Source organism: Pan paniscus, chromosome 6, assembly GCF_029289425.2.
Source record: "Pan paniscus chromosome 6, NHGRI_mPanPan1-v2.0_pri, whole genome shotgun sequence".
NCBI lineage: Eukaryota > Metazoa > Chordata > Mammalia > Primates > Hominidae > Pan > Pan paniscus.
Window position 1 is genome coordinate 118369564 of NC_073255.2, and position 25082 is coordinate 118394645.

General features: G+C 55.1%; 2 protein-coding genes across 4 annotated transcripts; both read right to left on the reverse strand.

The window, feature by feature from the left end:
• Positions 1 to 365: 365 nt before the first annotated feature.
• Positions 366 to 10050, reverse strand: SPACDR (sperm acrosome developmental regulator). Of its 2 annotated transcripts, XM_008965439.5 has the most exons (4): positions 7795 to 10050; positions 7632 to 7698; positions 7032 to 7355; positions 371 to 731 (listed from the first exon to the last, which is right to left on the reverse strand). In XM_008965439.5, exons 1-4 carry the CDS (start codon positions 8022 to 8024, stop codon positions 498 to 500), a joined length of 855 nt encoding a protein of 284 aa, XP_008963687.2. In that variant the 5' UTR covers positions 8025 to 10050; the 3' UTR covers positions 371 to 497. The 2 variants fall into 2 exon arrangements, with proteins under 2 accessions (XP_034820487.1, XP_008963687.2); XM_034964596.3 differs by having other exon boundaries at positions 366 to 731; positions 7632 to 10050.
• Positions 10051 to 10176: 126 nt separating this feature from the next.
• Positions 10177 to 23316, reverse strand: TSC22D4 (TSC22 domain family member 4). 2 transcript variants are annotated; one of them, XM_003812918.6, is made up of 5 exons: positions 22487 to 23316; positions 20994 to 22024; positions 17958 to 18124; positions 11210 to 11258; positions 10177 to 10826 (listed from the first exon to the last, which is right to left on the reverse strand). In XM_003812918.6, the coding sequence occupies exons 2-5, from the start codon at positions 21753 to 21755 to the stop codon at positions 10617 to 10619; spliced, it is 1188 nt and encodes a 395-aa protein (XP_003812966.1). In that variant the 5' UTR covers positions 21756 to 22024; positions 22487 to 23316; the 3' UTR covers positions 10177 to 10616. The 2 variants fall into 2 exon arrangements, with proteins under 2 accessions (XP_003812966.1, XP_034820486.1); XM_034964595.3 differs by having other exon boundaries at positions 10726 to 10826; positions 11210 to 11352; positions 22487 to 22990.
• Between the last annotated feature and the right edge of the window lie 1766 nt (positions 23317 to 25082).

Sequence of the window (25082 nt, forward strand, 5' to 3'; positions counted from 1 at the left end):
GTGGGCTACCCCTGGGAGCTGGCAGTTTCCAGCAAGGCCTCCTTTGCTGAGCCTTGGACAAGTCCCGTAATCCACCCTAAATACCTTTCTTGTAGGATTGCTAAGGACAGCAGCTGACGGGACTGGGTCCTTGGTGAATGGCAGCTGTTACCGTCCTTATAAGGAAAGGTGGAGTTACAAACAGGCATTTTGGCCCCAAGAAGGGGGTGGGACCCAGAGCAGAAACGTGCTGACCATGCTTCCCCCCAAATAGACCCACAGGTGACCCCCACTGGGATTTAGGCTCTCACCTTAGGGGTCTCTCCCTGACCCACCCAAACTCCTCTCATCCCCTCCCACCATCCACAAACACACTCCATACTGACTCAGAACTATCTGATATTTATTTCCCAATATTTTGATACTTGTTTTACAACTGGAATACATGGAATGAAGGGGCTGATATGGGACCCCAGGTAAGAGTGAGGTCAGGACTCTCTAAGGGTCTGGGGTTCCCCCTAGAGGGGACTTTGGGCATCCAGTTTCAGGGACTGAGCCGGGTTGGGTCGGGGGGCAGCATGGCATCGGACGTGGTGCCGTCTGTGCCTCTCCTGCCTGCGGTACAGCCGGCGCAGGTGTTTCCGAATGGCCCACAGCACCAGGTACACCTCCCACAGCAACTCAGCCTCCGGAGTCTTCAAAGGTGACTGCGTCCTCACTTGGGAGCTGACTGAGGCAGAACTCACTGATGACTGTAAGAGAAAGAGAAGATGTGCATGCGTAAATAGCTGGGTCTAGGGAGAAACTGCCGCTAGAACGACCCATAGATAAACAGCAAAGGGCTCCCTGATTCCACCTCTCCCATCAGCCCAACTCATACATCACCTCCTCCAGAAAGCCTTCTCAGGTTGCATCAGATGTTTGTCATTTCTATCCTTTTTTTTTTTTTTTTTAATGAGACGGGGGTCTTGCTATGTTGCCCAGGCTGGTCTCGAACTCCTGGGCTCAAGAGATCTTCCTGCCTTGGCTTCCCAAAGTGTTGGGGATTACAGGCGTGAGGCATCACACCTGGCCCATCAGTTCTATTCTTCTTTTTTGTTGTTGCTTTGAGATGGAGTCTTGCTCTATCACCCAGGCTGGAGTACAGTGGCATGATCTCAGCTCACTGCATCCTCCACCTCCTGGGTTTAAGCGATTCTTCTGCCTCAGGCTCCTGAGTAGCTGGGATTACAGGTGCTTGCTATCACGCCCAGCTAATTTTTGTAGTTTTAGTAGAGAAGGGGTTTCACCATGTTGGCCAGGCTGGTCTCAAACTCCTGACCTCAAGTGATCAGCCGGCCTCGGCCTCCCAAAGTGCTGGGATTACAGGCGTGAGCCACCATGCCTGGCCTTTTTTTTTTTTTTTGAGACAAGGTCTCACTCTGTCACCCAGGCTGGAGTGCAGTGGCATAATCTCAGCTCACTGCAACCTCCACCTCCCAAGTTCAAGTGATGCTCCCACCTCAGCCTCCTGAGTAGCTGGGACTACAGTCGTGCACCACCATGCCCGGCTAACTTTTATATATATGTATGTGTGTGTGTATGTGTGTGTGTGTGTGTGTGTGTGTGTGTGTGTATATATATATATATTTTTTTTTTTTTTTTGGTAGAAATGGGGTTTTGCCCAGGCTGGTCTTGAACTCCTGAGCTCAAGTGATCCACCTGCCTCAGCCTCCCAAAATGCTGAGATTACAGGCGTGAGTCGCCACGCTCGGCCTAAACTGTTTTTTTGTTTTGTTTTGTTTTGAGATCATTGTAGACTGACTGACCTGCAATTGGAAGAAATCATAGAGATCCTGTGCACCCTTTACTGAGTTCGCCTCATAGGAAAATCTTGCAAATCTATACTATTATATCATAGTCAGGATATTGACATTGATCCAATCTACTGATCTTATGTAGATTTCCCCAGTTGTACTTGTACTCACTGGTGTGCGTGTGTGTGTGTGCGTGTGTGTGTGTGTGTATAATTTTACCAAGTTTTATCCAGTATGCAGGTTCATGTATCCAACTACCACAGTCAAGGTACAGAACATTTCCATCGGGCAGGAGAAACAAAAAACAAAAACATAAAAACAAAACAAAACAGAAAGCTACAGAACATTTCCATCAGACAGGAGAAAGCAAAAAACGAAAACAAAACAAAAAAAGATACAGAACATTTGCATCATCACAAGTGTCCCTCATGTTGTCCTTTAATAACTACACTCTTCTCCCCCTATCTCTGTGGCCCCTGGAAACCACTGAGCCACTAATATGTTTGCCATTTCTAGACTTTTGTTATTTCAAGAGTGGTAGATAATATAAACGGAATCATTCAGAATATAAGCTTTTAGGATTGGTTGTTTCCACTCAGTATAATTTCCTTGAGGCCGGGCCCAGTGGCTCATGCCTATAATCCCAGCTCTTTGGGAGGCCAAGGTGGGTGGATCACCTGAAGTCAGGAGTTCCAGACCAGCCTGGCTAACATGGTGAAACCCCATCTCTACCAAAAATACAAAAAATTAGCTGGGTGTGGTGGTGGGCACCTGTGGTCCCATCTAATCGGGAGGCTGAGGCAGGAGAATAGCTTGAAGCTGGGAGGCGGAGGTTGCAGTGAGCCGAGGTCGCACCACTGCATTCCAGCCTGGGCAATGAGAGTGAAACTCCGTCTCAAAACAAAACAAAAAATTTCCCTCGAGATTCACACCCACGTTACTGTGTGTATCAATAGTTTGTCCTTTTTACCCTTTTTTTTTTTTTTTTTGAGACGAAGTCTCCCTCTGTCACCCAGGCTGGAGTACAGTGGCACAATCTTGGCTCACTGCAAGCTCCGCCTCCCGGGTTCACGCCATTCTCCTGCCTCAGCCTCCCGAGTAGCTGGGACTACAGGCGCCTGCCACCACGCCTGGCTAATTTTTTTGTATTTTTTTAGTAGAGACGGGCTTTCATCCTGTTAGTCAGGATGGTCTTGATCTCCTGACCTCGAGATCCGCCTGCCTCGGCCTCCCAAAGTGCTGGGATTACAGGTGTGAGCCACCGTGCCCGGCCTTTTTTTTTCAGGCAGAGTTTCACTTTTGTTGCCCAGGCTGGAGTGCAGTGGCATGATCTCAGCTCACTGGAACCTCTGCCTCCCAGGTTCAAGCGATTCTCCTGCCTCAGCCTCCCGAGTAGCCCACCACCATGCCCAGATAATTTTTTTGTATTTTTAGTAGATACGGGGTTTCACCATGTTGGCCAGGCTGGTCTTGAACTCCTGATCTCAGGTGATATGCCTGCCTTGGCCTCCCAAAGTGCTGGGATTACAGGCATGAGCCACCACGCCCGGCCCTGTCCTTTCCATCTTTTTAGAATTTTATTTATTTGTGTGTTTGTTTTGTTTGTTTGCAGATACGGGGTCTCACTATGTTGTCTAGGCTGGCCTCGAAACCCTGGGCTCGAGCGATGCTTCCGCCTGGTGTTTCAAAGTGCTAGGATCACAGGTGTGTCGCTGCCCCTGGCCAGTTTGTCCCTTCTTATTGCTGAGTAGTATTCTGGGGTTTGAAGGTATCACAGTTTAACCATTCACCCACTGAAGGACATGGGTTGATTTTGGCTATTACAAATCAAGCTGCTGTGAACATCCACATTTAGATTTTTTTTTTTTTAGATGGAGTCTCGCTCTGTCACCCAGGCTGGAGTACAGTGGCGCTATCTCGGCTCACTGCAAGCTCCGCCTCCCAGGTTCACGCCATTCTCCTGCCTCAGTCTCCCAAGTAGCTGGGACTACAGGCGCCCGCCACCACGCCCGACTAATTTTTTGTGTTTTTAGTACAGACGGGGTTTCACTGTGTTAGCCAGGATGGTCTTGATCTCCTGACCTTGTGATCCACCTGCCTCGGCCTCCCAAAGTGTTAGGATTACAGGCGTGAGCCACTGCGCCTGGCCTCACATTTAGATTTTTGTGTGAACATAAGATTTTATTTATCTGGGATAAATGCCCAAGAGTGCAACTGTTGGGTCATATGATAACTGCGTGGTTAGTTTTATACGAAATAACCACTCTTGGCCAGGCGCTGTGGCTCACGCCTGTAATCCCAGTACTTTGGGAGTCTGAGGCGGGAGGATCGCCTGAAGTCAAGAGTTCGAGACTAGCATGGTCCAATATGGTGAAACTCTGTCTCTACTAAAAATACAAAAGTTAGTCAGACATGGTGGTGAGTGCCTGTAATCCCAGCTACTCGGGAGGCTGAGGCAGGATAATTGCTTGAACCTGGCAGGCAGAGGTTGCAGTGAACAAGATCATGCCACTGCACTCCAGCCTATGCGAGAGAGTGAGACTCCATCATAAAAAAAAAAAGAGAGAGAGAGAGAAATGACCATCCTGTTTTCCAGAGTTGCTGTGCTATCTTTTTTCCTTTTTTTTTTTGAGAGTGTCTCACTGTCACCCAGGTTGGAGTGCAGTGGCACGAATATAGCTCACTGTGGCCTTGACCTCCCAGTGGTCCTCTCACCTTAGCCTCCCAAGTAGCTGGGACTACAGGCATGCATCATGCCTGGCTAATTTTTTTACTTTTGTAGAGATGGGGTCTCCCTGTGTTGCCCAGGCTGGGCTGAACAAGCTTACAATCCTACCCAAATATGAGTGCAGGTGAGCTTTCAAAATCAACATTTGATCATGTCACTCCTCTGCTCAAATGTCTTCAAGGGCTCCCATTGCTCTAAGGGTCCAATCCAAAGCTCACAACTTGGCAACCCTGCCTTCTACCAGCTGACTTTAGGCTTCAGGACCGTTCCACTCCAACCCACACACCTTGGGCCAGCTCTGCACACATCTGCTATTCTTTTCTGTTTGTTTGAGACAGACTCTCACTGTATTGCCCAGGCTGGAGTGCAGTGGCAGAATCTCGGGTCATTGCAACCACTGCTTCCCAGGATCAAGCGATTCTCCTGCCTCAGCCTCCCAAGTATCTGGGATTACAGCGGTGCACCACCACACCCCACTGATTTTTGTTTTTGTTTTTAGTAGAGACAGCGTTTCACCATGTCGGCCAGGCTGGTCCTAACTTCAGGTGATCCACCTGCCTCAGTGGCATGATCTCGGCTCACTGCAGCCTCCGCTTCCCAGACTCCAGCAGACTTCCCACTTCAGCCTCCCGAATAGCTGGGACTACAGCTGTGAGCCACCGATTCCTGGCTTATTTTTGTATTTTTTGTAGAGATAGGGTTTCACCGTGTTGCCCAGGCTGGTCTCGAACTCCTGAGCTCAAATGATCCTCCTGCCTTGGCCTCCCAAAGTGTTGGGATTACAGGCATGATCCACTGTGCCTGGCCACACATTTGCCATTCTTACTCCCTGGACACCCCTCCCACTCCCTCCACCTTCCCCTAACAACCCTTTCAAGCCAAGCTAACACCTTCAGGCCTCAGCTTTACCCTCACTTCTGTTAAGAAGGCCTTGCCTGCCCGGGCGCGGTGGCTCACACCTGTAATCCCAGCACTTTGGGAGGCCGAGGCGGACAGATCACGAGGTCAGGAGATCAAGACCATCCTGGTTAACACAGTGAAACCCCACCTCTACTAAAAATACCAAAAAAAATTTAGCCGGGCATGGTGGCGGGTGCCTGTAGTCCGAGCTACTCAGGAGGCTGAGGCAGGAGAACGGTGTGAACCCAGGAGGCGGAGCTTGCAGCGAACCGAGATCCCGCCACTGCACTCCAACCTGGGCGACAGACTCCATCTCAAAAAAAAAAAAAAAAAAAGGCCTCACCTGACTCCTTAGGTTTGGATAACATGCCTCTCTCCTGGGGTCCTACAGCCCGCTTGACAACGTCACACTCAACAATGTGTGGATACTGAACTAGCAATGCCTATTATCTCATCTGTAGCCCTGCAAGTCTGCAAGTCTTGTTCATTGTTGTATCTTTAGTACATGGCATTTGGTGGACGCGTAGGAAATATTTTTTATTTTTATTATTTATTTTTTTTGAGATGGAGTCTCGCTCTGTCGCCCAGGCTGGAGTGCAGTGGTGCTATCTCGGCTCACTGCAAGCTCCGCCTCCCGGGTTCATGCCATTCTCCTGCCTCAGCCTCCTGAGTAGCTGGGACTACAGCCACCTGCCACCTTGCCTGGCTAATTTTTTGTATTTTTAGTAGAGAGGGGGTTTCACCATGTTAGCCAGGATGGTCTCAATCTCCTGACCTCGTGATCAGCCTGCCTCGGCCTCCCAAAGTGCTGGGATTACAGGCGTAAGCCACCGTGCCCGGCCAGAAATATATATATATTTTTAAGAGACAGAGTCTCGCTCTATTGCCCAGGCTGGAGTGCAGTGGCACAATCATAGCTCACTACAGCCTTGAACTCCTGGGCTCATGTGATCCTTCTGCCTCAGCCTCCCAAGTAGCTGGAACTACAGGCACCACTAAGCCTGGCTAATTTTTAACTTTTTTGTAGAAATGGGGTCTCGCTTTGTTGCCCAGGCTGGCCTTGAACTCCTGCCTGGCTAAGAAAGAAAACATTTGCTGGGCATGGTGGCTCCTGCCTGTAATCCCAGCACTTTGGGAGGCTGAGGCAGGTGGATCACTTGAGGCCAGGAGTTCAAGACCAGCTTGGCCTTGTGGTGAAACCCTGTCTCTACTAAAAATGCAAAAATTAGCCAGGTGTGGGAGTCTGTAGTCCCCAGCTACTCGGGAGGCTGAGCCAGGAGAATAGCTTAAACTGGGGAGGTGGAGGTTGCAGTGAGCCGAGATCACACTACTGCACTCCAGCCTGGGCGACAGAGGGAGACTCTGTCTCAGGGAGAAAAAAAAAAAAGAAAGGAAGAAAAAGAAAAAGAAAAAGATATTTTAAGAGACAGGGTCTTGCTATGTTGCCCAGGCTGGTCTCGAATTCCTGAGCTCAAGTGATCCTCCCATCTCAGCCTCCCAAAGTGCTGGGATTACAGGCTTGAGTCACTGCACCAGGCCAGGAAACAATTGTTGAACAAGTAATCAGAGGGAGGGGTGAGTCACTGGGGGCTGGGGAAAGAGGGAGGGGGTGTTAGGATGGTGCTGACCTTCCAGCTGCACATCTGCCAGCCACTCTGCAGGGCAGAGACCATGAGCGTGGAGACAGACTTGACGGCCGTCCTCGGCAGCTGCAGTAGGGATTGGCCCTGTTGGCCCAGCTCCACCTCGGTCTCCTCTGTAGTCTTGGCCAACACGCAGGGATCTGCCAGCTCGGGGGACTCACCCAACTTGGGCTTAGCCTCTTTTGGGAGCTCGACCAACCTCAAAGTCTCAACCACCTGGAGAGTCTTCTCCATCTTCTTCAATGAGTGTTTCTTGGAGTCAGGGTGTCCTGAGATGGTTGGTTTAATTTTCTGCCTCCAGAAGAAAACCTGAGAACCAAGACACAGAGAGGAGAGACAGGAGAGAGGGGCAGGGCAGAGACAACACCATCCACAGAAAAGAAGGCACAAAAGGGATGGAGCAGTGAGTTTCCTGGCCTCTCTTCCTTCTCCTCCAGCCCCTCCCCAGCTGTCCTTTCCTTCCTCCCCACTCCATCTTGTTTGGCCACAGGCCAGGAAGGGAGGGAACCCACGCAGTAAGGGGCTACTGCGACCCATGCCCTCATCCCAGCGCATCATGAGGACAGAGTGGTCTCAGAAACTCACCCAGGAAATAATCCTTTGCCAAGCCCGTCTAACCCATCGGAAGAACTTCATGACCACAACCATCTCTCTTGATGGGAAAAACACAGAAGAAAGGGCAGAGCTAGCATTTGGTACGGTGGGGGTGGCGGGTGGGGGATGGGGTGGGCTGTGGGCCAGTGACCACCTCTTGAGGGGTCTCCTGTGAGCTTCAAGCACAGCAGTAAAGAAAGAAGTAGGAAATCCTGGGGGAAGCCCCTCCTGGCAATGAATCCCAGACCTTTTCTCCCCTCCCTGGGACAGGGAGAGGAGTTGAAGTAGGTGAGAACCTACAGTGAGGGAGAGTTCTAGACCATTGTGAGGCTGTCTGGCCCTGACCCCAACCCCCGAGGCCCTGCCCAGACCCACAGAGTCCATCTCTTCCACCCTGGCTCTTCTTCGCTCAGATCCAGGGAAAATAAACTAACACGTAACAAACTAATAAGCACTGTTCCTGCATCACGTCCTGCAGTCCCTTCACAGCAGCCCTTCAAGATAGGTATTATTGTTAGTGCCACTTCACCAAAGAGGAATCTGAAATTCAGGAAAGCTGAACGGGGTCGGGCATGGTGGCTCATGCCTGTAATCCCAGTGTTTTGGGTGGCTGAGGCAGGAGGATCACTTGAGGCCAGGAGTTGAAGACCAGCCTGGGCAACATAGTGAGACCCCCCCCAACTCACTATGTTTAAATTTTTCAAAAAAAAAGTTTAAATCAGTTGGGAGTGGTGGGGTGTGCCTGCAGTCCCAGCTACTCAGGAGGCTGAGGCAGGAGGATTGCTTGGGCCCAGGAGGTGGAGGCTGCAGTGAGCCATGATTGTGCCACTGCACTCCAGCCTGGGCAACAGAATGAGACCCTGTCTCAAAAAAGAAAAAAGGAAGGAAGGAAGGAAGGGAGAGGAGGGAGGAAGGAAGAGAGAGAGAGACAGAGAGGAGAGAAAGAAAGAGAGAGAGAAAGAAGAAAGAAGGAAAAGAACAAAAGAAAGAAAAGAAGGAAAGAAAAAAACCAAAAAGAAAGACAAAAAAGGAAGGAAGGAGGGAAGGAAGGAAGGAAGCAAGGAAGGAAAAAACTTAAGAGAGCCAGGTGTGGTAGCTCACACCTGTAATCCCAGAACTTTGGGACGCCAAGGTGGGAGGATTACTTGAAGCCAGCAGTTTGAGATCAGCCTGGGCCATATAGCGAGATGGTCTCTACCAAAAAATTTAGGCCAGGCGCAGTGGCTCATGCCTGTAATCCCAGCACTTTGGGAGGCTGAGGTAGGCAGATTACTTGAGTTCAGGAGTTTGAGACCAGCCTGACCAAAGTGGTGAAACCCCTTCTCTACTAAAAATACGAAAAAAAAAAAAAATTAGCTGGGTGTGGTGGTGCACACGTGTAGTTCCAGCTACTCAGGAGGCTGAGGCATGGAAATCGCTTGAACCTGAGAGGTGGAGGTTGCAGTAAGCTGAGATCTCACCACTGCATTCCAGCCTGGGTGACAAGAGCGAAACTCCGTCTCTAGCTGGGCATAGTGCCACATGCCTGTAGTCCCAGCTACTTAGGAGGCTGAAGTGGGAGGATCACTTGAGCCCAGGAGTTGAAGACTGCAGTGATCTATGATCACACCACTGCACTCCAACCTGTGCAACATAGCAAGGCCCCATCTCTACAAAAATAAAGAAAATTAGCTGAACGTGGTGGCGCACACCTATAGTTCAGGGAGGCCAAGGCGGGAGGATCACTTGAGCCAGGGATGTGGAGGCTGCAGGGAGCTGTGATTGTGCTGCTGCACTCTGGGCATCAGAGCAATACCCTGTCTCAAAAAAAGAAAGGAGAAATGAAAAAAAAAAAGAAAAACCAAAGAAGTTGCCCAAGGTTATGAACCTAGGGAAACCTAAGGAGGCAGAGAGTCAGGCACTCCAAGACAGGCCAGCCTCCTTGGAGGCTGCTGGGGCCAGGGGATCCCGGGGCTAGGGGCCTCCTGGGGCTACAGCTGCAGCTCTCGCCTCTTCCCCACTAGATGGGGTCCTTCTCCATTGCTGCTGACTCTTCCGCCTGGGACCGGAGCCCAGGCTGCCAGGGAGGGGCCAGCTCACCCACAGGGCCCGTCCTCAGCTGGCCGGGGGTGGGAGCCACGGCGGCTGGCCAGGCCTGGCAAGGGCACCGTGTGCCCGGGGAGCCTGGCCCACACCCAGCCCCGAGACAAGGGGCCCATTCAGGGCCCCCCGCCCCGCCCCCAAGCAGCCACCCGGATCCAGCCCGCAGAGGGGACACACTGGGAAGCCGGGGGTGGATCTTGGGCAACCACCAAAGACCTTATTGTTTCCCGGTCCCCCCGCCCAGCACGTGGGCAGACGCCCCCCCACCCCCAATCCTCACTTGCCCCTTCCCAGGACCCGAACCGCTGGCTCCCTTCTCCAGCCTCTGTCTCAATTCCTCCGTCTCCCACGCTTTAAACCTCCCCAGTCTGCAAAAGATCTCAGGGGAGCCCTAAACGGCAGGCGCGACCCCTGAGTCTGAACACAAGCAACGAACGAGATGTCAACCTCCAAATTCAAGTTTCTTCAGAGTTTTTAATTATTATTATTATTTTAATAACAACCTGAATCCCAGAACTTCCAGATACTGTCCACACTCCCTCCTCTGGGCACAGGAGAGGAGGCACCTCAAGGGAACAAGATGGGGGTGGGGTGTCTGCCGGGGAGCCTCCGACTCCCCCAAGCCGTCTACTGCTGGGGGGTCCCAGGAGGGAGGGTGGGGGTTGGTTCCCTCCCAGAGGGGGCTCCCTCTGACGCCCCGTCCTGAAGCCCTCCCTCCTCCATCAAGGCTGGGGATGACGAGGAGATGGGGCAGGGGCCGGGGGACCAGGCCATTACTGAGCCTTGAACTCCCACCCCGGGAACACGGGGACATTAAAGCTGCATAGGAAGAGGGGGCAGGCGGCTGACACAAGGCCGGGCAGCCCCAAAGGCACATTGTAAGGGAAGGGAGGCTCAGACGGAGGGCCCATTGGGGGCAGGGGGCCCAAACCGTGGGACCCCCGAGGAGGGCAGCTGAGCCAGCTGCTCCGGGCTGGCCAGGGCACGCAGCAGCCCATTCTCCTGCTCCAGCGCAGCGTTCCGCTCCGCCAGTTCCCGGATCTGCTCCTTCAGCACCTCCACCTCCTCCCGGACCGCAAACATGAGGTGGGACTTCACCAAGTCCTGGGGGCCCCGGGACAGGCACAGCGTCAACGGGGTGGGTGCCTCATCCCCTGCCCAGTGCCTTGAGGGCCGGGGTGGGAGACAGTCCCCAGTGTCCAGAGGATGAGGGACAAAGCAGGGAAGGGACAGGGGAAAAGGACGAGGGACAGAGGCAGAGTCAGGGCTCAAAGACAGAGATGGGGACCAGTAGCCAGACTAGAGGCTGGGCAAAGTCAAGGGTGGAGGTGGTGGCAGGAGGGGGCAGAGGATGCCCAGCAGCCCAGCAGGGAGAGGGATGGAGGAGCTGGGAGTTGGTGTTCCCTGGTAAGGAAGAGGACAGGGCTGGGGTGGAGGGATGGCTTAAGGGGGCCAGGATCTCCTGGGACCAAGATGGCTTCTCTTACCATGGCTTGCTCGATTTTGTTGTCAATGCCAACCAGGCTTCCGGAGCCACTGGAGAGACACAGGAAGGTGAGGGGAGGAGAGGAGGAGCCTTCCCAGGTGCTGGTTTCTTGGACCACAGCCTCCCGCCCACACCCCCCTGTACCTGTGACAGTAGAGAATGAGGGAGAGGAGGGTTTTGTCCATCCCCCTGCGGGTTGAAGGCCGCTGCCCAGGGCCTCCCAGGCCCCGGTGGGGCGGGGGCCCAGATGTCCCTCGGATGGGGGACGCACCCCGGGGAGAGCAAGGGGAAGAGGCACAGCCCCTTTTTTGGGGCGGCCCCGGAGCCATCCCCACCACTTGGGTCTCATAAGACGACACCAGGGACTTGACAGAGACCCCTGGCTGGGCCATGCCCAAGGGGAAAGGGTCCTTAGACACCCCCCCAATGGAGAGGGATGCAGTGAAGGGAATGCCTGGGGGGCTCAGAGCCCCCCGGGCAGAGCGGGGTCTGGCTGGTGCCAGGCAGGCAGAGAGGAGACAGTGCCTCGGGGGTGCTGGCCTGAAAGATATACACCACCCCCCCAAGGGCAAGGCCTGGCTGCTATTGGCTCCTTGGGGACACGGGGACCCCCCCTCCCTTCAGCTCCTCGGTGGGCGGGAATTCCCAGACACGGTCAGTGCCAGTGTCCCCTTCTCACCCTGGCACCAATCCCAGAGTGGAGGGGAGGGGGCCGGCCGAGGAAGTCAGCTGGTGGCTGGGCCAGGGGAGGGGCATGGGGCAGAAGCCTGGGTCTGAGCGGGGAGTGAAGGGTGTGAAGGGAGAGGAAGGGCCTGGCCTTCGGAGGCCCCTCGCCACCTCCGACCCCATCCTGTCCCCTCCATCACTCAAGGCCTTGGGAAAGAGGGTGGAGGTGGCTGGGGTAGGGGGCGTTCTGATGTGCTCGTGGTCTTCCATAGATCATGAGCGCTCTCCCACCAAAAAACCCCACAAGGCTCACATCATGGGTGACCCCTGGGATCTGGCCAGAGGGTCCCTGAGTCTCCAGAGAAGACCAAAAATGGGAAAGGTTACCATGGCAACAGAAACTGAGCCCAAAGCCCTAGAAGATGAATACAGCGTAAAGGCCAGGCGTGGTGGCTCACACCTGTAATCCCAGCACTTTGGGAGGCCAAGGTGGGTGTATCACTTGAGGTCAGGAGTTTGAGACCAGCCTGGCCAACATGGGGAAACCCCATCTCTACTGAAAATACAAAAATTAGCCAGGCGTGGTGGAGGGTGCCAGCAATTCCAGCTACTCAGGAGGCTGAGGCAGGAGAATCGCTTGAACCCAGGAGGTGGAGGTTGCAGTGAGCCGAGATCATGCTACTGCACTCCAGCCTGGACGACAGAGTGAGATCTTGTCTCAAAAAAAAGCCAGGTGTGGTGGCTCACGCCTGTAATCCCAGCACTTTGGGAGGCTGAGGCGAGTGGATCACCTGAGGTCAGAAGTTTGAGACCAGCCTGGCCAACATGGTGAAACCCTGGCTCTACTAAAAGTACAAAAAATTAGCTGGGCGTGGTGGGGGGTGCCTGTAATCCTAGCTACTCTGGAGGCTGAGGCAGGAGAATCGCTTGAACCTGGGAGGCGGAGGTTGCAGTGAGCCGAGATCGTGCCACTGAATTCCAGCCTGGACAACAAGAGCAAAACTCTGTCTTAAAAAAAAAAAACAAAAAACCGCCTATGGGCCTGGGACCTGGGTCTGGGGTCTCAGAGGAAGCGAGGGTTTGAGGAGAGGAAGGGAAGTGAGCTTGGAGAAGGGACACTGGGAAGAGGAGCAACAGGGCTTGGAAGAGGGCTGGGAGTCCGGGGTGACAGGGTCTGGCTGCAGTCTGGGAAGTGGCCACCAGAGGGCGACTCAGGCCTGGCTCAACAGCCCCCAGGGCCGGGCTCCAGGCGGGCTCCACGACGTTGGGCTCCTGGTCCCAGAACCTGGCTCTCCCTCAAGCCCCATTCTCAGGCCCCACCTGCGCAGGCCCTTGTGCCGACCTCATCCTCCAAGGCTCCCTCTCCCACCCCTCAGGCCCCAGGCTCTTGCCCTGAGGCTCCCGACCCACCCTTGCACCCCTGCACTCTGGCGCTGTGGCGGGATCCCCAGTCCTGCCCTCCAGCCCCCAGCTGGGCCCCTCTTGGAGCAGGGGCCTCATGGCACTGCAGCCCACATCCCTGGACTCCCTTGTAAGCCCTCCCTCCTGGCTGTCAGCTCAGACTTGCTTTCCTGCAGGGGGATCAGCACTCAATTCAAGGTGACCCCTGGATAAGGTCCTGCAGCCAGGAAGGGAGCACAAGGGAGCTGGGAATTTTCCATTTCTCATCCCAGCTCTGGGTGCAGAAGGCGCTGACAGGTGGAGCAACTAAGGAGGTGACTAGGCCTGAGCGAGCAGGATGGGGTGGGTGGGGGAAGGGCATCTGGGACTCTTGGGGTGGTGGGAGAGGAGAAGTTGAAGGGTGGAGGTGGGTCTGCCAGCAGGAGGGTCAAAGTAATTTTCGAGCTATTTCAATCAGCAACACTTGGGTGGAGATGGAGCCACCACAGAAAGCCCAATACCGCCCCACCCCATTAAACACTCACAGAGACCAAAGGGGTTGGATACACAGGGATAGGAACATGGGCCCTGCTGGGCAGAGACTCAGGGGTAAAGATGTCAAGTAAGGTGTTCATTCTCACCAGAGATAAAGGAATAATACAGCAATAAACGTTTGTTAGCCAACAGGTGACTGTCTTCTGTTTGTCTAGCGCCTGGGAGTTTTTGCTCTTGTTGCCCAGGCTGGAGTGCAATGGCGGGATTTTCGCTCATTGGAACCTCCACCTCTGGGTTCAAGTGATTCTCCTGCCTCAGCCTCCAGAGTAGCTGAGATTACAGGCATGAGCCACCATGCCCAGCTAATTTTTGTATTTTTGCCGGGGAGCCTCTGGCAAAATGGGGTTTCACCATGTTGGCCAGGCTGGTCTTGAACTCCTGACCTCATGATCCACCCACCTCAGCCTCCCAAAGTCCTGGGATTACAGGTGTGAGTCACCGCGCCGGGCCTCTATTGGAACATTCTAACACACACTTCAAGGGACCAGGGCTCTGGCAATGCAGGCCCTTCCCTTTAGGACCCCAAAGCGAGGGGTTGTGGGCACTGTGCTAGAATTCTTTGACAGGGTCCGGGGGAGGAAAGTAGGGGCTGCTGAGACAGGATCGACCTCCACCACAAGCCCAAAAGCAAGTTTGTATGGATTAGAAAATGCCCCCTTCTTCGAGATCCTTAATGCCATCTTCTGGAAAACTGTCGGGACTACAAGCATTGACTGTGATTTCAAATATGAGCGGCACCCCCTGGAGTTAGTTGTGCAGTGTGTGACATGCACAGTGGGAGACTTAGCCCTGCAGGACTCTTGGTCCTGGGGCGGGGACAGCCCTAGAAGCTGGTCTTCCTCTTTGAGGGTCAAATAAAACGGCCTCAACATGAAGATGAGATAAAAAGCAGGACACCTGGGAGAAATGGGGAGCCTGGGATCTTGGGGACAGGGGCCAGCCCTGCACACTCTCCAGTGGGTTCAGGGGATCCCCCAGGGCCTAGGTCTGGGGCCAAGAAAGTGTCATCCAGCTGCCCTGTCTCTCCGCTGTCCCGGATCTGTGGTGTCTTTGGGGCAGGGCTGGGGAGGTCAGGGAGGGGGAAGGGGGGCTGGCTCCCTGCCCTGCTTGGGAGAGCTGTCCCTGACTGTCCTAGAGAGAAAGGATATCGTAGACCATTGCCGCCACCTCTTTGCCTGGGACACAGGCATCCCAGTAGGACAGTGGAGAAGGTGTGGCTTTGGAGTTGGACCCAGGCTCCAGCTGCAGTCCAGCCACTTAAACTAGCTGGGTGGCTCTTGGGCAAGTTTCTAAAACCCTCCTGGCCGGGCGAGGTGGCTCACACTTGTAATCCCAGCACTTTGGGAGGTTGAGGTGGGTGGATCACCTGAGGTCAGGAGTTTGAGATCAGCCTGGCCAACATGGTGAAACCCCGTTTCTACTAAAAATACAAAAATTAGCCAGGCGTGGTGGCATGCCCCTGTAGTCCCAGCTACTGGGGAGGCTGAGCCAGGAGAATCGCTTAAACCCAGGAGGCAGAGGTTGCAGTGAGCCAAGATCGTGCCACTGCATTCCAGCTTGGGAAACAGAGCAAGACTCCATCTAAAAAAGAAAAAAACAAAAACAAAACAAAAAAAACCTCCTTCTCTGAGTCTCAGATACTTCATCTGGCAAGTGGGAGAACAGAACTGCTTTTTAGGATTAGAAGGGAGAAGGCAGTACTGGACCCAAGGGAGGCACTGGATAAATAAATGTACCTTTTCTTTCCCAAGTCCCTGGGATCCATTCTGTATAATGCCTGGATCCCCCAGGCCGGTCACTGCCCCCACCCCCATTCCTTCCATCCACTTCTTCACACCTTAATTACCTCCTGCCTGCCAGGAGGGGACAAGGATTTCCAGCCCTGGGGCACGTGAGCATTCTAGATTCACCTGCACCCTCTGTTCGCCCATCCCCAGATTCAGGGACTGGTCAGGCGTCCCCAACTCCCTCCCTGTGATCCAGGCACTGAACATCTCAGCCCACCTTCCCTCTTAAGAGGGAGGTCCCAGGCCACTGGCATCCTGTCCTGCCAGCTCTGTGCACACCAGACAGGAGAGGTGGGGCCTACATGTCCCATTCCTAGGGGGCAGGGGGTGGCCCAACCCAAACCCGCTGGCCTGGCAGGGTGGGGCTTGAGGGGCTGGGCTGGGACAGATCCCCAAGAGCCTTGGAGCACAGCAGGGTGAAGTGGAGGCTGGGAACCGGACCGGTCAGATTGGGGTGTGCAGGGAGGGGGTGGGATGGAGGGAGGCAGGGAAGGAGGGTACAGGGGAAAGACGGAGGCCTCAGGAGGTTGAATCCTCTAAGACAGAGACAGCAGGAGGCTGGGCTGTGAACTCAACAGGGGTGGAGGAGGGACGGGGAGTCCTCTTGCCAGGGAACCTCCCAAGTGGGAGAGGGAGAGGGCGGGAAACGCTGAGAATAGCAGTGATGGCAGCAGGTGACTCTCCCGGCCCTGGCCAACCTCACACCTCGCACATTCCTGAGAGTGGGAATGGGGCATGCAGAAGCCACCCAGTCCTGCCCAGCCCCGCCCAGCCCCACCCAGCACTGGCACCCTTGCCCTCCATCCCACCAGCTCCTGGCCACCTCCTTTGCCAGGTCCCTATCCTCCCTGAGGCCGCAGGACCCTATCAGTGGTGGGCTTGAGTCCCTGATCCCAGCGAGTGGCCCCTGATCTGGGGAGGACAGGAAGGAGCGACTCCCATCTGGAATAGGTCCCTCAGGCACCCACTCACCCACTCTCGAAGCCCCACGCCCAATTTCCTTCCAAGCAGGAAGTCCCTCCCCTTGAAAACCTCCCACGGGAAGTCCCACTCCTCCCTCCAAAAGAAAAGCGGTGACTCCCCAGCCCTTCTGCCCGGTTCCTATCAGTCCCCGGGGAGAAGCAGGCAGCCTGGCTATCTCTGGCTCACGATTCTGGGCCTCCCTTTTCAGCTTGCTGGCTTTCTTAGGAACGGTGACACCTGGCCCTGAAAACCCACCCAACAGAGCACTGTCCCCTAAAGGGAGAACCCCAGAAAGTCACTCTCTGCAGTGCTGCCCCTGCCCCTTTGCCGTTCCTAGCTCTGATTCTGTTCCTAGCTGGCCCATCTTAGGGACTTGCTTTCTCGGTTCTAGAAATCTTAGGATCCTAAAGTAGACCCTGTGGGCTATCAGGATGTCACGCTCCACAGGTGCTGTTAGGGAGTCCCAGTCCTTTGTTAGGAGAGGAAGAGGGAGATGGAACTGGGAGGAAACTGATTTCCATTCTTTTTCAGTTTTTTTTATTGTTTTTTTTTTGAGGCGGAGTCTCGCTCTGTCACCCACGCTGGAGTGCAGTGGTGCGATCTCGGCTCACTGCACCCTCTGCCTCCTGGGTTCAAGTGATTCTCCTGCCTCAGCCTCCTGAGTAGCTGGGATTACAGGCACGTACCACCACGCCCGGCTAATTTTTGTATTTTTAGTACAGACAGGGTTTCACCGTGTTGGCAAGGCTGGCCTCGAACTCCTGACCTCAGGTGATCTGCCCGCTTCAGCCTCCTAAAGTGCTGGGATTACAGGCATGAGCCACCATGCCCAGCCTACTTCCTTTATGTATATATATATATATATATATATATATATATTTTTTTTTTTTTTTTTTTTTCTTTCTTTCTTTCTTTTTCTTTTTAGAGATGAGGTCTCGCTACATTGCCAGGGCTTGGTCTTGAACTCCAGGCCTCAAGCAATTTTCCTGCCTGGGCCTCCCAAAGCACTATGAGTACAGGCGGGAGCCACTGTGCCCTGGCCTGATTTGCTATTCTGTCTAGAGCATGCATTTGCCAGTGGGTTCCTGGGTTGGCCAGATGATCTCTAAATCTGCAAGAGCTCTGGAATCTGACAACAATGACTCCCTTCAGACTCTAAAAAAGTCTGTGACCTGATAGTTCTGAGCCAGGGAGTCCCACCCAGCCCTCTCCACAGAGAGGGAGTGGGTCCGAAATCAACTGTGTGCAGTGGCTATGCCCAGGCCAGGTTTCTCTAAGAGGTCCTCTCCAAGTTCAACCTGGGGGAAGGATGCCTACCAGGCACTTTCTTACAGCTACCCCGGGTGCTGGGCGGGGAACCTGAACCCCACGCCCCACCACCCCACGAAGCCCACCTACCTATCATCGTCGCTGTCTAGGTGACCACTGATGGCCAACATGGAGTGGGCCAGGCTGAACTTCTGAGCTGCTACTGCTCCGAAGGGGTCTGGAGATTTGTGAACCAGGCTGGCATCGTGGGCGAAGTAGAGGGCCGGGGAGCTGGGGCGAGAGTCAAGTGGGGGCACCTGGAGGCGGAGAGGTAGGAACCATCACATGAAAAGAGAAAAGAAAGGAACCAGCTGCCTTAAAACTTGCCTATTAGCCTTCCTCCCTCTCCACCTCCCCACTCTCTTTCAAGGACCCAGGAGTCCTGTCCCCGCAGTCCTTCCCTCCTCCAGCTCTGGAGAAGGCATTAGACAGGTACTAGAAGCAAGAAGTGGGTCAACCTAAGGAATGGGAGGAGTGGTGTATGGGACATTAGAGAGAGTCTCCCAAGTGGGAGGAGGGGGTGACTGATGGAGGAACCCAGAATAGACTCCAATGCCCCAGCTCCCACTGGGCCGGGACCCCTAATCAGAGGCTACGCAGAGTGTCTGCCTTCTTTTATGTTTTATTTTTATTTTTTTGAGACAGTCTCACTCTGTCACCCAGGCTGGAGTGCAGTGGCACAATCATGGCTCACTGCAGCCTTGAATTCCTGAGCTTAAGCGATCCTCCAGCCTCAGCCACCCGAGTAGCTGGGACTACAGGCATGCACCATCATAACTGGCTAATTTTTTATTTTTGGTTAACACAGGGTCTCAGTATGTTGTCCTGGCTGGTCTCAAACTCCTGGGCTCAAGTGATCCTCCTGCCTCAGCCTCCCAAAGTGCTGGGAGAATGAGCCACCGCTCCCAGCCTGTGCCTTTACTGGAGTCTCGCTCCGTTGCCCATGCTGGAGTGCAGTGACGTGATCTTGGCTCACTGTAACCTATGCCTTCCAGGTTAAACTGATTCTCCTGCCTCAGCCTCCTGAGTAGCCGGGACTACCGGCACCTGCCATCACACCTGGCTAATTTTTTTATTTTTAGTAGAGACGACGGGGTTTCACCATGTTGGCCAGGCTGGTCTTGAACTCCTGACCTCAAGTGATCTGCCCGCCTCGGCCTCCCAAAATGCTGGGATTACAGGCGTGAACCACTGCACCCAGGCTGCCTTCTTAAAATGACTCCAATGTCACCTCTTAGAGAGGCATTTCCCCATCATTCACTGGTCTACTGAACTATTTCATTTTTTTATAGCACCTAACATTATCTGAAATTAAAGTATTTATTGTGTTTCTCCCCTGCTAGAAGGTCAGTTTGCTCAGTAGCTATTTGTAGAATGAATGGATCCTCAGAAACTGCTCCTCCATCCCCTCACCCACCCCCAACTCTCGCTTCCCCTCTCAAACTTCTCGGACTCAGGTGGAATTCTGCTCCTGCGCTCTGCCCTGGGGTTGGGGGGGGAGCTGGTTGTGGAGCTGGGGGGAGGCGGAGCCTGGGCGTGGACCTGCATAGCCCAACAGGCTCTGGGGGCAGCAGCAAAAAGGGCGGGGGTGACAGGAACATGACAAGACGCCTCTGTGAGGCCCCGGGAGGCCCCAGCTTCTCAGAAAAGCCAAGAACAGAGAGTCCAGGGTGGTTAAGGGACAGAGCAGAGGAAGGGGGCCCAGGTGGTGTCCCCTGGCCCTTCTCCACCACTCCCCTCTGTTAAGAGGGAGAAGAGGCATGAGGGGACGTGGAAGGGAGACAGACTTTTGGGCAAGGAAATAGCAAAACAGATGCGTGCAAACAGAAGACCGTCAGGAGGTGGGGGAAGGCTGGGGAGTAGGGGGCACTGAGAGAGAGAGGCAGGGTCTGTGGCCCCAAGAGAAGCTCAGGCCAGGCTTAAGGACAGAGAGCAGGGAAGCTGGAGGCCAAGGGGGTTTGCTTTGGAAGAGTCTGGGGACAGGACAGGAAGAGAAACAGCATCTTCTCCCCTGGGGTGGGTGCTGAATGCAAGAGTTCAAGAAGAGTTGGGGGAGGGGGGGTAGGAGGGGGCATCATGAGAGACGTGAGCTTGAGGCCAGGAGGGGTTTGGGGGGAGCCAGTCCTGACCGGTCCTGACAGGACCCAGACATCCAGTCCCAGGTTATTTTTATACTGTGGTTTGTGCCCAAGGCCAGGAAGGGGAAAGAGTTCGCATCCTCACACTCCCTGCCTTTCCCCAGACCTCCGAGGTGTTATATTCTCCCACAGGACAGAAGTATCCAACCTTCTGTCTCTGGCTGCTCACCCCCACCACGGGGACCCAGGCATCCTGCCCCCACAGCCCGGACTTGTTCCTCTTTTGGAGACAGGAAGGAGAAAGAGTATGGGACTGAATTCCCTTCTGGGGCTCTTCTCTCCCACTCCACAGTGGTCACCCTCGAGTTATCAATCACAGAGAGGCTCAGATGGACGGGGGTGAGCCAGACAACTGGGGGGGTGAAATGGATCAACCAGCAGGCCCCCTCCCTGTCCCTGAGAGGTGTTTCCCCCACCCAATTTCTTAGTGACACTTGGCTTACAGCAAAGCTGGAGGCAGGACTGAGATGGGTGGCTGGGGGAAAAGAAAGACCCCCACATTCAGGATGGGGCTGCAGTGCAGAGACTGGCAGCGCACAAGGCCTACCTTTTACTTTTCCTCCCCAAATCCTGGCAGCTCCTCCCCTAGGGACCCAGCTACCCAGCTATCCAGCTGGGGCCTCCACCCTCATCACCTAGAGGCAGAGGGGCTGAGACCAAGACAGAAGAAGGCCTGATGAGGGGGCCACATATGCTACAGGCTACATGAAGACCAAGACAGAGAATCAGAGGCCAGGGAGAAAGAGAGAAGGTGCAGAAAAACAGGAAGGAGGCTGAGACAGAAAACGAAGGAGGAGGAAGGGGCTTCAGAGTGACCTGGCAGGCACAGAGAAGAGGGCTATCTGATCTTATAAAGTGATGGAGAAGGAGGAGGAGGAGGAGGAAGAGGAGGGTGAGGGGGAGGAGGAGGAGGGGGAGGAGGAGGAGGGAGGCTCAAGATAGAGGTTAGGCCAGGGCTGATGGGCCAGCCCTAGAACCCAGGTCTTACCTGCCCCATCTCTTCTGGAGCACCCAACTCCATCCGCAGCCGCATGTCTACAGCTTTCCTCCGGGACAGTGGAGGGGTCCTGGCCCCTGAGCCCCCAGCCTCCGCTTCCACCCTCAGAGAGGGCAGGGGCGTGGCAGCCCGGGATGTGCCCGCACTCTCACCGGTCTCAGGCTCTGGGGGGCGCTGCTGGGGTGAGGAGGCCGACAGTGGGGGTTTCTCTGCCTTGGCTTTGCTGGGCACCACCAGCTGGCCCAGTCCCCCAGTGAAGGAGCGGGCCTGAGGTCCAGGAGAGGTGGGGGGTGGACGGAGCCAGGAGGTGGGGCCCTGAGACAGGCCTGACTGTGGGGTGGGGGCGCCCAGGCCAAGGCTGGCCAGCTCCAACCTGGAATCCAAAGATCTGCCCCCGGCGCCCCCTGAGGCCCCTCGAATTCCCTCCAGGAGTCGGCCGAAGCTGTGGGGCTCCAGGTCTCGCTCATAAACATCCACACACGTCCAGCGACCGCGGCGATAAGGCTCTCCCAGGCCGTGGGGCAGCTTCACCACCCGGAAACGGGAGGAAGGGGCCCCAGGTGGTGGGGAGCCATTCCGGGGGGTGCCCTTGCCCCCCGGATCGGGGCTGGGCTCCCCATTGGGCAGGCGGGGCGGGGGCCCGGTTGGGGGCTGTGGGGTAGGGGGATCCGAAGCCCCTGGGCTCCCCGGGCCCTCATAGTCCGTGGTGACGCTGGTGATTTGGAAACTACTCTTCTTCTTGCCCCCGCTCATGGTCCCTGGGGCTCAGGGCTGGGCCAAGGTTGGGGGTGGGTTGGGGCTCCTTGAAGGGGCTCAGGCACCCCTGGAACAAGGGGGCCACATGGCGGGGACATCCGAGCCCCTGGGGACGTCTGGGTCCGACATGGCAGGAGGGCCTGGCGGGAACCGGGGGTGCCTGCTGGGTGAGGGGAGAAGAGGAGAGGGGAGGTGGCGGGAGGGGGGAGCAGGGGCAGGTTTTTCCTGCTGCTGTTGCTGCTGAACTCCAGAGCTGAGTTTGCAAACTGGAAAAAGAGGGAGAGAGAGAGAGAGAGAGAGAGAGAGTGTGTGTGTGTGTGTGTGTGTGTGGGAGAGAAACCAGTGGGCAGGCCACCTCCGGGGCTTCCTCTCCGGGGAGCAGAGTGGGGGAAGGGGAAACCGTCAGAGACCCAGAGACAGGCAAGAGATGACAGAGACCAGGGCAGAGGGGACTGGATCCAAGAAGGCACTCAGAGTAGAAAGAGGCAGATGAGTCCCAGAGTTGGGCATTTCTCGCCTGGGATTCTGACTCAGGGGGCCCGTATTGTCCCAAGAGCTCGGACTCCAGGGCCTGGGAGAACCAGGGTGAAGCAGCTCCCCAGCCTGGCCCAGCCACTCAGAGAGACCTCTCCTGGGCCTCGAGCCCCCACCCTCACCCCAGCTCCCACATCTCTGGGGCAGGCCCTGCCCGGCTACCCCCCAGCGCCCCACCCAGCCCTGAACCCTACCTCTGGGGCCTCGGCCACTGATCTGAGCCTGAGGGTCCCGGCGCCTAAGAGGTCGGGCTGTCCGTTCCCTGGGGCCTCCTGGCCATGGGCAGTGGCGGGGCACGCAGACGGCGATCAGAGGCTGTCCCGTCCTCTCCGGGGGCCGCAGCTCATCCTGCCAGGCATCTCCGAGGAAAGTTTGCTCTCCGGAAAAGAAGGAACCCGCGCCTCCTCCGAGGAGCCTAGGAGCGGCCTCTGAAGCCCCAAGGGTCTGGAGACTGATGTGGGACGGGGCGGCCGAGCCCCCCTCTGCTCCGGGTGGCAGCCAGCGAGTGGGTGTCCCGAGTCTCCTCCCGCGTGACCCTGCTGGGTCCGTGTCTCCGCTCCTCGGCTCCCCTGGGTCTCTGCCTCTCCGTCTTTCTCTTTCTGGGCTGTTGACAACCCCCACACCAGGAAGTCCTGCCTCCTCGGGCCTGCTGACTGCTTCTCTCCTCCTCCTCCTCCTCCTTCCCCTCTTCCTCCCCTTCCTCCTCCCTCCCTCCTGGGGCTTCCCGCCAGCTGGCCCGGGGCCAGGCCTGCCACAGCCGCTGCTGTTGCAGTTGCTGCAGCCACTGCTTAGGCTGCTGCTCCTGGGGGCCCCAAACAGACTCCCTTAACCCCACACCTGCCGGGCCCTAGCCCCACTCTTGCAGGGAGGGGCTGCAGAGGGCGGGGCTCGGGGAGAAAGGGGAGGAGCTTGCAGGGAGGCGAGGGATTCCCTTACTTGTAGTCAATTGCTGCCATTGGCCTAGAGACACACAGAAGAGACGGAAGGCACAGGCTGGGAGGTGTGCTGCATGCCCACCCAGAAGTTCCCAGTCCCTGCTGTGGGGCGGCTGTGGCTGTTACTGTCATTCTCCTTTGGTTTTCACAGCAACTGCATTATTCCCCCCATTCCTTATTTTTAAAAGTGGATTATTGCCGGATCCCGGTGGTGGCTCATGCCTGTAATCTCCGCACTTTGGGAGGTCGAGGAAGGAGGATCGCTTGAGACCAGTTTGGACAATATAATAGCAAGACCCCATCTCTACAAAAAATAAAAAAAAAAATAGCTGGGCATGGTGATGTGCACCTATAATTCCAGCTACTCCAAGGTGGGAGGATCGCTTGAGCCCAGGAGTTCGTGACCAGCCTGGGCAATATAACGAGATCCCCATCTCTACAAAAAATTTAAAAAATTAGCACTTTGGGAGGCCGAGGCGGGCAGATCACGAGGTCAAGAGATTGAGACCATCCTGGCCAACATGGTGAAACCCCGTCTCTACTTAAAATACAAAAATTAGCCAGGTGTGGTGGCGGGCACCTGTAGTCCCAGCTACTTGGGAGGCTGAGGCAGGAGAATCACTTCAACCTGGGAGGCGGAGGTTGCAGTGAGTCGAGATCACGCCACTGCACTCCAGCCTGGCGACAGAGTGAGACTCCATCTTAAAAAAAAAAACAAAAAACTGAGTGTGGTGATGTATACCTGTAGTCCCAGCTACTCAGGAGGCTGTGAGGCAGGAGGATCTCTTGAGCCCAGGAGGTTGAGGATGCAGTGAGCCAAGATTGTGCCACTGCACTCCAGCCTGGGCAACAGAGTGAGACCATGTCTCAAAAAAAAAAAAAAAGTGGATTATTATTATGAAAATTTTCAAACATGCCATGCAGACATGGGGAGACCATGCAAACTCCACACAGATGGTGGTCCCAGCCCAAAATCAATTTTTAGAAAATCATCAATGTTATAATGAAATGACATTCAATGAAATGACATTGTGTGGGGGCCAGTTGTATTTTGCTGGACTATTTGAAATCAAATCCTAGATGTTATACTATTCCCCTTTCCCCCAACCTGCCCCCGCCTTTTTTTTTTAGAGACAGGGTCTCTCTCTCTCTCTGTTGCCCAGGATGGAGTGCAGTGGTGCGATCATAGCTCACCACAGCCTGGAACTCCTGGGCTCAAGCCATGCTCCTGCCTCAGCCTCCCAAGTAGCTGGGACCACAGACACACACTACTACGCCTGGCTAAATTTCTTTAAAAAAAAATTTTTTTTTTTGGTAGAGATGGGGATCTTGCAATGTTGCCCAGGGTGGTCTTGAACTCCCGGCCTCAAGTGATCCTCCTGCTTCTGCCTCCCTAGTAGCTGGGACCACAGGTGTATACCACCATACCTGGCTAATTTTTTAGTTTTCGTAGAGACAGGGTATTACTATGTTGCCCAGGCTGGTCTCGAATTCCTGGCCTCAAATGATACTCCCACCTGGGCCTCCCAAAGAGCTGACATTACAGGCGTGAGCCATGGTGCCTGGCCTCAGCAAAATTTCTAACCCCTCTTTTTTTTTTTTTTTTTTTTTTTTTTTTGAGACGGAGTCTCGCTTTGTCGCCCAGGCTGGAGTGCAGTGGCTCTATCTCGGCTCACTGCAAGCTCCACCTCCCGGGTTCACGCCATTCTCCTGCCTCAGCCTGTAGCTGGGACTACAGGCACCCGCCACCATGCCCGGCTAATTTTTTGTATTTTTACTAGAGACGGGGTTTCCCCGTGTTGGCGAGGCTGGTCTCGAACTTCTGATATCAAGTGATCCGCCCGCCTCGGCCTCC